The following is a 15,463-nucleotide window of genomic DNA, read 5'->3' as shown; positions in this document are numbered from 1 at the left end:
CAAGGTTGTAGTTCATGCATTCTGTCATATATGCCCTGGACTCTTTGCAGCCTGGTTTCTTCCCTTAATGATAATAGAAGCCATCGAAATATTATACGCCTTTTACGCTTATACTAATGCACATAACTATTGCACATTTTAATGTGAGACTGGGTTGGTCATGGCCAAGACTTAAATGTAGTGTCATGATTCACAAGCCTTCGATGACATCATCATCCACATCTGCTGTGATGGGGGGCAGAGCCTCAGATCTGGCTCTGATCTGGTCCTTTGCATTCAGGATCTGACCGACTGAAACCTTGCGACACTTTCTCTACTGCTTCTTCTTCTTGTAGGCTGTAGGATCTCAGCTGACCTGCTCATCATTTATGTAGTACGTATGTGGGTGGTATAGATGGTATATATAACTTTCAACAATTAACTGCAACTTTCCTCCACAGTTTTCTGGCAGTACCTTAGTGTGAGAACATTTGAGAGAAGGTGGACACAAACACAGGCTATAGAGAAATATCACAGCATATTTGCACAGGCTGGTCTTTGAAGCAGCTATTGTTTTGTTCGTCACCTTTTATCTGAAGTCTTGACCCAACACTACCCAATAAAATGTTTTTTATTGTTCTTTATTTTGAGTCTGAAAAGCACTCTCAAGGTTATTTGCTGACCCTGCCTAGAGACCGATTAAGTGTGACTAAAGAGTGCATGTGGGGGTGACCTCACTACTTTTAAAAAAACTTAAGATTACTGCACTTTTCTGTATACAGTAGTTTTATATATGGTCTTCTGCGCAGTTGTGCAGCCCCTGACCTTCCTCCTTCTTCTCTCAGTCTGCCCCCCAGTACACCTCCAGGCGTCCTGCCTCAGTGGGGAGGCTGGGAACAGGAAGCCTGCTGGGCAGCATGGAGAGGAGGCTGCGTGGGGATGTGCAGCACTGCTGGAGGGACATCCAGAGGAACTGTACCAAGGAAGATCCTCAGCAAGAGGGACACATCAGCACTACCTCTTTCCTGGGTGAGCAGCAAACGACAGACAATCATACTGTATTCCTTCTACCAGCTACAGTATATGCTGTTGTACATGCTAATGACTGACCGTCGGTTACAGACATCCTCCAATCTCTTGGCATCGACATGACTCGGGAGCAGTTAGAGCATCTAGCTGTGAAGTTTGACATCATGAATAATGGCTGTGTTTCATATCACAACTTCCTCCGTCACTTCCTCCTGAACCTAAAACCAGCAGAGGCCAAGAGAGCATTCGAGCGACGTGAACTCCCTCTTCCTATTAGGGTAATGGGAACAGATTTGTTATTCTGCAATTCAATGTCTGCCAGAAATAAACTCAATAGGTGTGTCCCAGATCTACCTAATATGCTTTAACAGATATGATATTGAGCAAACTTGAATATTTTCTATTCTGCTGCATGCAGACCTGTTTTGTAAATCACACATCTCTTACTCTTTAAAGAAACATAGAGGGAATCTACAACTGTATATTTCATATTTTTTGGATTCATCATCAGCTAACCTCTTTAAATATAGTCAATGAAATCATGCCATTTTCATTTCAATAAGCCTTTCATGGAAGACATTTTTGACATGTCGTGGTAGGGGACAGCACATGAAATTGAATATTATAAAGAATTCCAAGTAGCTGATTCAGCTTCAGGGTCTTGGTATGTGATTCTGTGCAGGTGCAGAACAGTTAACCTGTATACTGTACATGTTGGTCTAGCCTGCAGTAAAACACAGAGCACACATGGTTATAATGACCATCCGCTCTGATATACATGCAAGTTTCACATTTACCTGTTACTAGATCAGTTATAAATAATTAATAACAACAGTTTCTGGGTTGCCCCTTACCTCAGGATGCATGTTCCCTCAGGTATCCAATGTGTAGACAGTCATCACAGTTGGACTTTAGTGTGAAATTGGGACACACAGTGTGTACTTTCAGCTACACATCCCCATGCTGAGCAGTACATTAGTACATTTCAAATTAACTCTGTAGCCCTTCTCCTTTCCTCTATTTAAGGTCTGATCTATTGTAGTTTTATTGGCTGCAAGTTTAAATTGGGTTACAGTAAGATGGGGGGGGGCTCTGGAATGTGAGGGGGCGGTGATGGGCGACGGCGGGTTGCCAGCTTGTGTAAACTCAGCAGGGACCTCCCACCCTCAGGCTCTCGACTATCGCCTCCCATGACAAGCAAATTGGGCAAGTTTGGTGATTTGCAGTGCTTTTTTTGGCATGGGGAGGTGTATATGAAGCTTTGAACAATGACACACGGGTGGGCATGTTCTAAAAGGACTCCCGCTGAGCAACTAAGCCGAGCCCCAAGCTTCAACGGAGCGTGTGGGTGAGGGCCTAATCTGGCAACCCACGAGCTGCAACCTTCCAAACCAACTTTTGAATCACAAAGACCTGCATTGTCTCAACCGAACCCACCATCTGTGTAAAATTGCAGAGACCCCCTGCATCTTAACTGATTCGATGGTGTGCCTGTAGACGAGTTTACAGACAAAACCTCTTTATCTGATCACAGAACAAAAAACACTTTGTTTGTTCTGAATCTCAGCTTGTGAAGAAGTGAAATATTACCGATAATGTGGGTGCTCTCACCTCTATTTGTTGTTTTCTCTCTTCTTATTCATGTGTTCGTGTTCGGGCCTTGTACTCCGTGGTCTGATGGGATCCTGCATGGTCTGGTCTGGTTCAGACGAGTCAGGGGGTTCTGAGCAAAGACTGCGTGGAGGTCATGCTGAGGATCAAAGACGTGGTTCGCTCCTCCTGGACCTCCATCAGGCGCTGCTTCCTGACGTATGACCGCACCCGCACGGGAATTGTCTCCATGCAGGACTTCAGGAAGGTGAGATCAGTTACAGCACTCCACCCTGCAGAGCTCCACCTGCTCTGCTGCATCCGGGCGATGTCACTCACCAATAAACAGATTTTTTATGAATTATTGATGTGACCGTTTGAGCTCCACTTGTGTCTCTTCTGTCAAAATGTCAGAAAGAGAATGATAGGGAGTGACTGCAAATCCATAAATCCATGCAGCTCAAGCCTGCAAGCTTGCAAAGCCACACACACACGCACACACCTGTTCACTTGACAGCCAATCAGTAATTTTAATTGTTCAATTAAGCTGAAGGTTGAAACAAGACTGTGCTGACATTTTGGCCCAGGAGAACAGCAGCTGACACTCCTGTTCCATTGTCCCTGCCATTTACCTGCTGTACAATTTATTGAAGACAACGCTCCCCGAGCTAATCGATAGAAACAATTAGCAACCTGGCTCGGGATGACATCTCCTAAGCCCCCACCTAATGCACTAAGACACACACATATGTGCAACCATACTCCAACTTTTGCTGTTGTTGCCCTGCAGGTGCTGCGTCATTTCAGTGTGAATCTCTCAGAGGAGGAGTTCTTCCACCTCAGCTCTTATTTTGATGCCAACACCACAGGGAAGATCTGCTACAACAGCTTCCTTTGGACATTTCTTCACTGACCTTCATTCTGATGCCTACAGCTGAGGTCAGAAAGCTTGCCTGAGTTGGACTGGGCAAAATGGAAAACTGTCCGGAGCCTCCACACACTCACATTACTTTGCTTCATTAAGTGCAAATGGTGAAAATAGTGAGCACCTTTAAGTGGCCTTTGGATATTTACCTAATGATAAATCCCCTGCAAACCTATTTATCTACAAGATTAAGCAGTCACTAAATAACAGCCCTGATTAGATCAGTATTTTTTGGAATTACATCCATTTTGGAAATTCAGCACAGCAGATTCATGTTCAATGCCAACAAAGGAAATGATGTTCTCTTTAAGTTGTTTGGTGAAAAGTAAGGAGGCGGGGTGGTGAATAGGTGTGTAGCACGTCTGATTTCACAAATGAAAGCCTTCATAAACTTAATTCTTTTTATTAATCACAAGCAAAATGATTCCCGTACCTCAATCAGTGTGTGATTGCCTTGAGCAGATATTGTCAAAGCAAGAATTTTAAAAAGCTTTTGCATTAGATATAAATGTAATCTGCGGTCCTGCAAAAATGATTGACTCGTGAAGATAGGTAACGTCACCCTTTTCCGACTAAACCCCACCCACTTTAAAGCAGACACAGACAATGGTGTTCATGTAAGACTCATAGGAAGAAGATGATTGAGGAAAAAAACGGTTTCAGAGCCTTTAAAGAGCGAGTTAGCACCATCTGGCAAGCTTATTTTTGCTGACCTCCAGTTAGCTGCAGTGGCCAGACAGCAGCGAATGATGTATCCATTCCACCACTGTCAGGGAAGCTGCAGTTGAGGTTGCTTGGAGGAGTTAACTTTTCACATTTTTTAAAGAAATATGTAGATTTGAGAGGTTTTTTTTTCTGCAAGTCAACTTGCAACAACCTGTGCACTTCTGTTGATGTCCTCCAAGCTTGTTGCCATTTTTCTGTTGCTAGCTAGCTAGTTTTTTTCCACGTACCTCCTAGCTACCACTAGCTAGCTAAATGAGGGAAACAGCTGTCAGTAGGCACAACACCAGAGGTACTGTGATGAGAGCGGATCGACAGCGGAAACAACTGACAGATTTCGGTGTGGTTGAGACAATTCTTGGAAGAGGAACAAGCTCTTTACTACCACAGAGGTGGTGAGATCTGCACACCCGCAGACACAGGGACTTCACAAACAGGATCAGGTGAGGTTGAATACTGGAGATCGAGCAGGCAAGGAACGCTGGAGAATCAGGCATGACACGTAGACAATCTGGCAACAGGAAAGAGCACCAGCGCTGCCTAAATATCTTCCTGATTAGTCTAATTGAGGCCAGGTGTGCAGATGAACAGGTGTAGGGCGTGGCTGAGGAGCTGCAGCAGCAGGTTAGTGCTGGGCTGGACTATGACAGGAATGCTCCAAAAGCACCTGTTTGGATCATTCCACAGTTAAATAGGTTCATTGCTAACAGGTGATAGTATCATGATTGGGTATAAAAGGGGCATCCTGGAAAGGCTCAGTCGTTCACAAGTAAGGATGGAGAGAGGTTCACCACATTGTGAACACATGATTGTATGAAGGGAAGACTTCGTAAAACTGCTGTCAGTAAACACAGTGAATTCATCCTGCTTTTATTTCCGTCTTATACAGCATCCCAACTTTTTTTGGCTGTACTTGAGTCACTCAACAAATCTTCCCCAAATCTTCTGGAATCATTCAAGCACACTTCAGACCACAACCAGCAGTGATTCTGACTGGCTTGTGTGTCAAGGACTACTTTTAATACCTTTAATACATCCATTAATATTACACTTAGATGCTGCATATTCATTCATAATAAATCTGTGTGCAAAATGATCACAAACTAATATGTGAAGGGGGTGGGGGAATTGGGCTCACAACTCATTTTTGCCCCGGGCCCCTTGGTAGCTTAATCTGGCAGTGGTACGACAAATAAATCCATTAAGGGAATAGATGACTGAAAAACATGAAAACATGAAAATTAACAAGAAAAGATTGATAAATGATTTGAGAGTTTTTGGCTGTGCTTTCACCCTTCTCTCTGTTGCCTGACTGTTTGACATGGATTTGTGTTCCAAAGCCAATCTAATAAAGTGTCTTTTTAATGATGCAGGCGGCAGCAAGCACTGGGTGCATCTTTTGTTCCGATGGGAAGTGTGAAGTGAGATGGATGACAAGGAGATAGAGGGGATGTCTGTCATTCATTCAAAGAAAATGCTACGGCAGCAAGATATACAGTAGCACTCAGAGAGAGGAGACAAAAGTGTGGAGAGCTGGGAATCATTATCTGAGGAAGCTAAGAGCGGGAAGAGCAGATGGAAATGGAAAAGGGATGATCAGAACTGAGAAAAAGAGCTCAGTACTGTGGTTGGAGAGGCAGAGTGAGAAAAAAGAGGGAGGGAGCTCGAGGAAGACAAGAGTATATGAAAGCTAGTTGTATTAATGGCAAAGTAAAAAGCCGTCTGCGAATAAATTACCCAGTCTCCCCTGGGATTACTAATGTAATTATTTGAACGAGGGTTCTCATTAGAATGTGCAGAGGTGTGGAAGACCTGCGGAACAAAATGGTAGACAGAGACGGAGCAGTGAGGGTTTAGCTCCTGGAAATTAACTCGCTGCTCTGGGCTCTATAATTGATAGAAAGACACAGATACCTTTGATTGGAAAAAAAAAAAAAAAAAAAGCGAAGATCCAGGATGAGAAAAGTTTCCTCTAGACGAGAAATAACGGAGAGGACAGACAAAAGGGAAGAGCGAGGATGGAAATAAGGAAGCATGATCCAGTGGTCACAGATAAGGTTTTATTCAATCGTTGAATAATCTCTCAGAACCAGCAGAATCCTTATGGTTTTAAGAAAGAAAGATACTTTACATTTTTAGAGTTGTCTCCAGGAGCAACACAGTCAAATTTTGCAGCTGTTGGGTCTTCATTTTCTTGTTTTACAGTTTAAAAAAATGTAGAAGTCCCCAACAACGATGGCAAAATACAATACCATATGAACACTTTCATTCCAAAATGCGATCCATCCATTGAGACGTGAAGTTCATAGCTGTCCAGGATGTTTGAAACACGGAGGATCCAGCCAGTAAAAATGTTACCAAGGACACAAGTTACTAACAATCCCTTAAAAAGTACCACCACCATCTACTTTCAAGTCTTCGCTGTCAATCATTTTGCCCGTGTAGGCGTCCGTTTTTTCAAACAGTCAATATCTCATTTTGGAACAAAACTCTTCATATGCAGATTGTCTGAGTAGCAGAAGTCATTAACTCCTTTAAGCATGCCTCAAGAAATAAATCAAGAAATAGTACAGCACTTTTTTTTTTTCTTGGAAAAAACAGGAAACACATAACACGGCTATTGAAGCAGAAGAGCATCAAAGTGAGACATCTAAATGAGGACTGGAACTGGAGAGTCGGACCAAACAGACAGCTTTTCATGAAACTTGGAGATGAAAGTCTCTCCCATCTTTTGGTTTTAAATAGTTCCCTTTATTCCTCCCTTGGAAAAAAAAAATGTCCTTCTTAGACGCAAATTAAGTTTGTGCTTTAATTGAAACTAAAACACAAATACAAACATTCAAGCGTTTACTGACTAACCCTGATCTAAAGTCTCCCCTCTTCACGCCTAAAATCCTGCTTCTTTGAAGAGGATCGTAATAATATATTGTGCCAGCATTCGACAACGAGCCATTACTTGTTCCTCTGGTCCAACAACAACCAAAGATTGAAATGGTGCAACTATTTCAGGTGTTGAGCAGGGATAGCTTGTACCTGCTAGACAAGAGAAGCTGTAATAGACAGTTCATCCTTAAACACCTGCTAATGGTTGAAAGGTTATAATCCCTCCCTTTCCTATGCTGTTAATGTGAAACACCTGCGGGAAGTTTCATCAGGGGCATTTTTTCTTAGCAGCGATGCTAAGCGAAACAAACAACAGTGCAGTAACTCATCAGACAACATTACCCAATAGTTACCAGTAAACCGACCACTGTCTCTGGACTTCAGTGATGCTTCCACCTGGTTCCTCTAGCAGTTTAATAACTAGTGGAACTAGTGACAGTATTTCACTTTTTGGAACTATCTTTTGTGCCTACAAGAACTAACTGAATTTTTGATTCAAGCATCCATAAGTGTGTTCGAAAGCAAGTTAACAAGCGAGGGTATTTCAGTTTTAGCATCCTGGTTGTATGGGTCTAATATTATTGGAAATATGGACAGTATATAGCAGGTCAGTGGTCCTCTGTGCTCTAGGACCTCCACATTTACAAATTAATTCCTGGTTAAATTGGTGAACATGATTTCTCTATATGCTTGTGTTTTATGAAGCTACATTGCCCGCCTCCTCTACAGCCTGTGCACCATATCTTAAACTTAACCTTAATTCTAAACCGAATCCTAACCCTAAATGTACCCCTTTAACAAGTGAGGATCAGTCAAAATGTCCTCAATTGAAGGGCCTAAAACTCAAACTGCTCCACAGAGCATTAGCATAATACGTACAGACACTCCGGCATCAATGTGCATGCTCTAACAAGTGCACGCACCTCCCACCATTATCCACAGACATGGGTTTCTTGGTGAGCAGTTCTGCTGCTCTTTCCTCTTACGCCCATTTAGAAACATTAAGACATCAGCCGGCACAATGAATGCTGATGTGCTGAAGAAGCGAGAGTGAAGCGGGAAGTAAACTGCAGCCTCAGGGAACGTTCATACATAATGTCGGAGAGCAGGGAGATCAAAGTGTGACGTGGTCTTGTTATGCTAAGCACATTCCGACTCTTACTGAGACTGGCCTTATTCAGAAAATAGAGCAAAGGGAAAAAAAATGAAAAGCACTTTTTTTTTAAAAACACAGACAAACCGCGAAGGGACATGAAAGAGTTAATAATCACCAAATGGGGCAGAGCAGCTTCACAGAGAAGAAAATACCGTAATAAGCATTTACATTAATAAGAAATAGACCAAAGGAAATGTAACAACCACAAATTTCTGGACACAAATATTAACAGGTTTTTTTTTTTTGTTTTTTCTTTTAAAGCATAGCAACAACTTGGAAATCTTCCAAAAAACGTCAAGGTTTTTTTTTTTTTTTTGTCTTTACATTGACAGAGAACATTTACATAAACCAGTTACAGTACATGTAATTACAGCTTTATTCTTCTGGAAAAGGACAAAACGTTCCACCTCTCCCACGAACAACACGAGGGAGGATCCTTGAAACCACCGCCGCCGCTCAAAGGCTGAGTTAGCACGACTGTCCAGAAGCAGCGTTAGCATGTAGCACCTTTACGTTGTCGATTACCTGTCCAAAAAAGCCCGACCTCCCAGTCGTAGCTAAAACGCTGAGCTAGTTATTCACAGCATGAAGGATAGAGGGGTTGGAAAAAATGAAAAAAAGGAAGAGAAAAGGCGGAAAGGGAGCTACATGGAAGGAGAGGGGAAAGAAAAAAAAAGCTGCACGTGGTTTCCTCTGCGGCCTCCTCTCGGCCGGTTAAGAGGCTTATGAGGGCTGTAATGAGGCCCAGGGGAGCGGTGTCAACATGTTTGACACCCCGACTCTCACACAGCCTGTGGCAGAGACCTCTTGCTGCCCTCACACACTCGCTTTGATCTCACACACACACACACACACACACACACACACACAGGCAAAAAAAAACCACACTCCAGCTTGCTCGGGGCCGAGGATGGGAGGGAAACAGCAGGAAGATAAGAGGGGTGGAAGAAAGAGAGGGGAAGAAATGAGGAAAAAGATGAGAAATTAATGCTTAAAAGTGGGAGGGGAGAAAAGTTCTGTTTCAATCCCCCTGGCAAATGTTCCGTTGCTGCTGTTGAGCCGTGGCTTAACCAGGACTCTCCTGCAGATGAGGCGTTGGGTTTCACTTAAGTCCAAATGTTTACAGTTCATTTAAATGAAGTGAAAAAGGCCAGCGGGGGACGTGGGATGTCTCTTTTGTCTCTCTGAGAGCCACATGAGATTGTCAGTGCAGTAAAAGAGGACACAGAGCAATGTCCATTTTGTCCGCATGGAAAAGTGTCTCTCCACTCGTCCATTTGTCTGCTTTTAGACCCAGTGTTGAGATGAAGAAATGATGGCACAGAAAATAACACTAAGAGCGCGAGGGAGCGTCCATCCCTCGCTTTGACCACTCCATCTCCAGCCATAACGCATGTCTGTGTTAAACACATACCTGCATTATATTTACACATTTGGTCCGATCTGCCCGCCGGCCTCACCTGCCTCTCCTGGCTCCTTTCTCCTGATTGGCGGAAGGTGTTTTGGGACGAGCCTCCTCTAGTCATGTGGCCCTGGGGTTTGGAAGGTCAATGACGATGGGTGCGTTCATAGGGAGGAAGTTGACAGTGCAGGCTGAGGCGTTGACGAACGTTGTGGTGCCGTCAGTCATCATGCCATAACCTGGGCAGCAGAGAGAAAGGTGAACTCAGTGAATCAGCTGCAGCATGTTTCCAAACCCTCTTTCCAAAGCATCCTTATACAGCACAAGTCAAGAGTTTGGACACACCTTTTGCTTTGATGACAACTTTGCACAGTATTGACATTACCTTAACCAGCATCATGATGCACCTGGAATGCTTTTCAGTTAACAGAAGTGCTTGGTCAAACGTTGATTTGTGGAATTTCTTGCCTTCTTAATGCGTTTGAGGCCGTCAGTTGCGTTGTGCAGAGGTAGTGTTGGGATACAATAAATAGCCTTATTCGACTAGTAATCCATATTATGTGAAGAACTGCTCAACAGTAAAGAGAAACAACAGTCCATGTGGTTCCCACCATGAAGCATGGAGGTGGTGTAATGGTGTGGGGTTGCTTTTCTGATGTCACTGTTGCTGATATATAGTCACTTGTCTTCTATCTGGTTAGCCTCTCAACAAGACAACGACCCAAAACACATCTCCAGACTATGCATGGGCATTTTGACCAATGGTGGAGTGCTACATCAGGTGACCTGACCTCCACAATCAAGCAACCTAAACCCAATTGAGATGCTTTGGGATGAGTTGGACCACCATGTGAAGCAAAAGCATAATTCACATAATTTTGATGTCTTCAGTAGTAGTGTAGAAAATAACTTAAATAAATAAAAACCATTGAATGGGAAGGTGTGCCCAAAATTTCGACTGATCCAGCTCACCTTTCTTACAGGTGTGCATTAGGTTAAATATATTTTGTTGTCAGAAAAGGAGAAAGCCTTTCTTGTGCCTTTAAATACACATTCCATGAACCTAAACACAGAATTTCCAGCAGTACAATATTTCAATGCAGTCCTTGAATAAAAACCGAATTTTGACTACCTTTTTGCTGCTTACTATTGAAATTTAGCCTCCCCAGAATGGATGCAAATCCTCAGCAAATATTCCTCAAAACACAATGAAACGATCAAATTAAATCAGAGGACGTACTGAAGTCCACTGTCAATCAGATGGGAATCATAATAAACACACAAACACAGAGGTAATCTCTTGGATGTGGAAAAGAGAAACGGCATAGTTAGTATCACACTTAGTATCGCAGCGCAGCTTCATCAGTTCTACAACAGTGAGAATCCAGTTTGAGCAAATGCATTCATCAGAGTGTGACACCAACCACAACAGCTAAAAAAATCTCTGCCCAAAAGGCACTTTGGATCAACGTTCCTTCCAAATGGCGGATATGAAAGTGTGACCATTTTGTCAAGCATAAGCTAACTACCATCTCTCAAAAAGTACTACAATTTAACTTTGCACTATCGGTGTCTTTTTAAGTGTAGGTGGCACTTTCACCATCTCTTGGAACAGAACTCTGCATGTCTGTGTTGGTCCTTTCAGATTTGGAATACATGAATACAAAACACAGCGTGGATCATTTCTGCCTCTCTCTCACATTAGTTCTCACATTAATGAAGAGAGCTGCTTTCAGCCTATTTCTCCTCTTATAAAATCTGATCTAGTTTCTAATCTGGTTCTCTCTGATGGGGGACCGCTGCTCCACGGGCTCAGCACTGACCTGATAACCCCGAAAAAAGCAATCCTCAGTCCAGGGAGACGGCCTCTCTGCCCTCACTGGCCTGAATGAAATGCTGATAGGGATGTGGCAGCTCAGCTATTCTCTATTATACACTTAAATCATTTTCTTCAGGAAAACTATTGCATGGTATCTCTATATTCTCTGGGTTACATGGCTGGAATTAAATTCTCAGACAGTCCAATTAACTTAAAAAGATTCAGTTTAAGGGAAAGATCGTGCAGTGTTCTATAATCTAGATGACATGGCTTTTCATTTATTGTGCTATGTCACTGGCTGATTTACACAATAAGGGAAATGTTTAGGTGTAAGATATGAAAACGTGTGTAAACTAACTTATCACTAAGAATGTGATAAGGCAGACAACCACAGATACAGTTTAATGCTAAATGTGATATTGCATCCTATGAATTCAGGTCATTTGGATTTATGAGAGCCTTAATATTTTTTTTTGTAAATAGAAAACGGGTGAAAACTTATATTTAGAGTACATGTCTGACTAAAAACATCACATGTGGGCACACTCATACATTATTCTGACACGAACAAGTAATGTGTTCTACAAACGCCATTGAATTTGTGCAGTCAAGGGTGTAATTTCCACTGGGGATGGAAGAGACATTTTCAAAATCTTATTCTTGTCCCCCTCACTTTTATTTTTTAGGTTCATTCTCTAAAGGGCCACTAAAATGTATCCTGCTGTCCAACCACCAAAATACAGCATGAAGATCTGAGCTGATAAATATGTTAAAATGCTACCAGAGTCACTTTCAGCCATTACTGTGCCCTGAGAGCATTTAAGCTTTTCAAGTCGTAACAAGTGATTTAAGGACTTTTTTTTTTTGCCCAGGAGTTTGCCTGTCAGGTAACAGACTGTAGAAGCTGCCCTCCTTTTTCCTGATGGAGATTGTTGGGGTTGTCTGTGGCTTGTGAGGAATACCTGCAGACACTACTCAGGGCTAAATACAGACCCACACCACTCATTTCGTCATCTGGTTTCATGGAGGAGATGACTGAAGCCTAAATGCTGATCACTGTTAACAGAGACTCCAGTCTGCAGTGCAGTTTATACACTTCACTGATAAACCACAGAGCTGTAGATTAACAATTGGCTTCAAGATCAAATAAAGTCTTTATAACAAGTCAACGCTCCATATTCTCACACTGCCTATATCTCTTTTTCTCTCAGCGGCGAGTCTGTATCACACTTTTTTTTTTATTAATTGATGGTTTTTATAATGCCTGGTTTTACAGGGTGCTGCAGCCCCCTCAGCGCCCCTACTGCCCACGTCCATTGCTTTTTTATTTTAATTCCAACCTCAGCAATGAGGTAATGTTTTTCACTGGGTTGTCCATATATGAAACCACATACAAGAATGCATCTTTCTTTCAATGTGAGGAAATGATGTCACATATGCCAGACTGGGGTCTTTTTTGTCCGTTTTATGACATATTATTCTTTTAGATTTGGATGTCTTGTCAAATATTTGATGATGTTTGATCCAAAACTGAGCAACATAGAGAATGATGTGCATACATCTGAGCACCAATCAAAACAACTGAATGCCTGTGTGAGTTTTGGGAGGGTCTGAATAAAGACTTGTGGAGATATAGATGTTAGCTGGTTTAAAAACACAGAGTAGCATACTTCCGAATTAATTTGTGGATATATGGAAAAAAAACTCAGCTCTGTTTATTTTGTCTGGGATGTGAAATTTAGGCCACGTCCAATTTAATCAATCATTACTAAAAAAATGATGCTTCAAACAAATACAGGACTTTCACCCAGGAAATGAGTGTGAAACCTAAAGTCAGCGTTGACCTATTTGAACTTAAATGACGTACCTAAACTGAAGGAAGCTGTGCCCGTTTCACAAAGCTAATGATATAAGGATGAAGGTCCGATATGATGTAGGTCTGTCTTCGTAGTGTCACACTCGTGTGTCTATATATTTGTTTGTGAAAAACTGAAACAGAGAAGAACATATGCATTTTGGTTTTTTGTATGTTGTTTTTTTCCCCAGATTTGCTTCCGTATGACATATGACACCATGTTAAAAGCCTGTACTTTGAATGACCGAACTGTCGCGCTGCCTCTGTCTGTAACCACAGTATTGTGCGTGTCAAAGTGTTTAACAAGCACATGCACGTACCCTCATGAATGTGTCCGAACACATGTAATTTGGGCTGGACTCTCCTCTGGACTGTGTTGAGCAGCTCCATGCACCCGACACGCTGCATCTTTTTCGGGACCCAGTCCAGGAAACCTACACAGGAGAGGCAGAGATGAGCAATGTCATTAAATTTCACCATAGCTGTGTGTCATATCTTTTAGTGACCACGTACCGGGGTTAGGGTTAGGGTGCTCTACAGGAATTATGCTGTATAGTTCCTGTAAACGCATCCCACAATTTAATGTTACCATTCAAACTGTTTAAACAAAGTCATGCCAAAAATGCAAAGTCTATATCCCTGATCGCTGTTATCGAGATAAAAGGTGTGCGGTATGAAGTACAGCCAAGTGTGTTCAGCACAGGAAACATACACATTATCTGCTGGGACACGTAGGGTTGCATGTGTTGCAAGTACAGCTATAATCCTACACACTGGACCTTTAAGTTTCCATCAGATTTGACCATTTTGACTTGGAACAAAACATTGCCTGTTCGGTCGTTAGCATGCTCCATAAACTGGCAGTTATACGGTAATGATTCTGTTTGGATCATTTCAGTGTTGCATCTGATGGCCACCAGTGTGATGTTTGATGGTGTTGGGTTGATTTCCTGTGTTTCCATTGCTGAACGTGTCTCCATGGTTATAAATTTCATCTCCCTTCAAAAAGCGATACATCACATTTCAGAACGAAGCTCTCCATTTCAGACTGCTTGTCTAATGGCAAACTGCACATCGCAGCACAAAAAAAAATGACTCTTAGAAAGCAGCCATAGAAAATAAAGATCAATCACAGCCACACACAGATGCAGACTTCACAGTGTGTGTGACAAGGATGAAGCACAGAGTGTATATGATTTAGTGTCTGCTCGGTGAGGAGGGATGCTGCTGATGCTGAGTCAATAAAAGCATCAAGTCGGAGAAATAAAATGACTGAGGAGCTTGTGCCTCCATCTTCCCTGCCTTCTGTTGCTCAGCCCAGACTGGAATAAGAAAGATAAACACAAAGGAAAAGAGGAAAATAGATTGAAGTAAACAACAGAACAAATATTGAAACAAAAAATAAAAAAAAGTTCAAAAAATGTCTTATGCTTATTTTGTCCAGCCAACAGTCCAGAACCCAAAGAGTGTACAAAATTAGGACATGTTCATCCTCTGTGCTCAGATAAGTTCTGTCTTTGCAGCTGTGGATAAATATCTATGGAGGAGAAGATCATTACTGTAGTGTCTGTCTTTTTATGGACCTTGCCTCTAAGACTACAAATAAAACAACAATTAAACAATTCATAAAACAGCTAGGGCCTTCAACAAACACAAGGGCTTTTGGATCCAGGTTTCAGGCTTTTAAGGTCAAGATGTCAGGTATTATTCTCAGTCAACCAGGTCCTGGTTACCCAAGGAGGCTTGAGTCCAGGCCAACTGGACTCGGTTCTAAAACTTAAGGGCAAATTCAAGTAAAGTCTTAAATCTTAAAGGGCAAGTCCAAATCTATAATTTTGCCTTCAAGGGCAATTTCAAGTCAAGTCTCAAATTATAAAGGCAAGTCCAAGTCAAGTCCAGGTCAAGTCCCACGACTTTAAGGACAAGTTCAAACAATGTCTCAAGCCTTAAGGTCAAGTGCAAGTCAAGTCCCAAGTCTTGGAAGACAAACTCAAACCAAGCCTAAAGCTTTTAAGGACACATCCAAGTCAAGTCTCAAGCCTTTAAGGACAAGTCCAAGTCAAGACCGAAGCCTTTAAGGACAAGTCCAGATCAAGGTGCAA

At 42.2% G+C, this 15,463-nt stretch overlaps 2 protein-coding genes across 2 annotated transcripts in view; one reads left to right on the top strand and one right to left on the bottom strand.

The window, feature by feature from the left end:
• Nucleotides 1-5,802, top strand: part of efcab6 (EF-hand calcium binding domain 6) — a 42,619-nt gene extending 36,817 nt beyond the window's left edge. Inside the window, 4 exon segments of the mRNA XM_076722838.1 lie at nucleotides 825-1,008; nucleotides 1,102-1,286; nucleotides 2,717-2,866; nucleotides 3,389-5,802. Coding sequence (XP_076578953.1) covers nucleotides 825-1,008; nucleotides 1,102-1,286; nucleotides 2,717-2,866; nucleotides 3,389-3,511 — 642 coding nt within the window. The 3' untranslated portion in view covers nucleotides 3,512-5,802.
• Nucleotides 5,803-6,292: 490 nt separating this feature from the next.
• mpped1 (metallophosphoesterase domain containing 1) overlaps nucleotides 6,293-15,463 on the bottom strand; it is a 76,119-nt gene continuing 66,948 nt past the window's right edge. Inside the window, exons 6-7 of the mRNA XM_076721841.1 lie at nucleotides 13,682-13,795; nucleotides 6,293-9,926 (exon numbers count right to left, since the gene is read on the bottom strand). Coding sequence (XP_076577956.1) covers nucleotides 9,808-9,926; nucleotides 13,682-13,795 — 233 coding nt within the window. The 3' untranslated portion in view covers nucleotides 6,293-9,807. The remainder of the gene's footprint in view (nucleotides 9,927-13,681; nucleotides 13,796-15,463) is intronic.

This window comes from Chaetodon auriga, chromosome 22 (assembly GCF_051107435.1).
Source record: "Chaetodon auriga isolate fChaAug3 chromosome 22, fChaAug3.hap1, whole genome shotgun sequence".
NCBI lineage: Eukaryota > Metazoa > Chordata > Actinopteri > Chaetodontiformes > Chaetodontidae > Chaetodon > Chaetodon auriga.
Note: the sequence above shows the minus strand (reverse complement) of the source record. Positions and strands in the feature narration are given on the sequence as shown.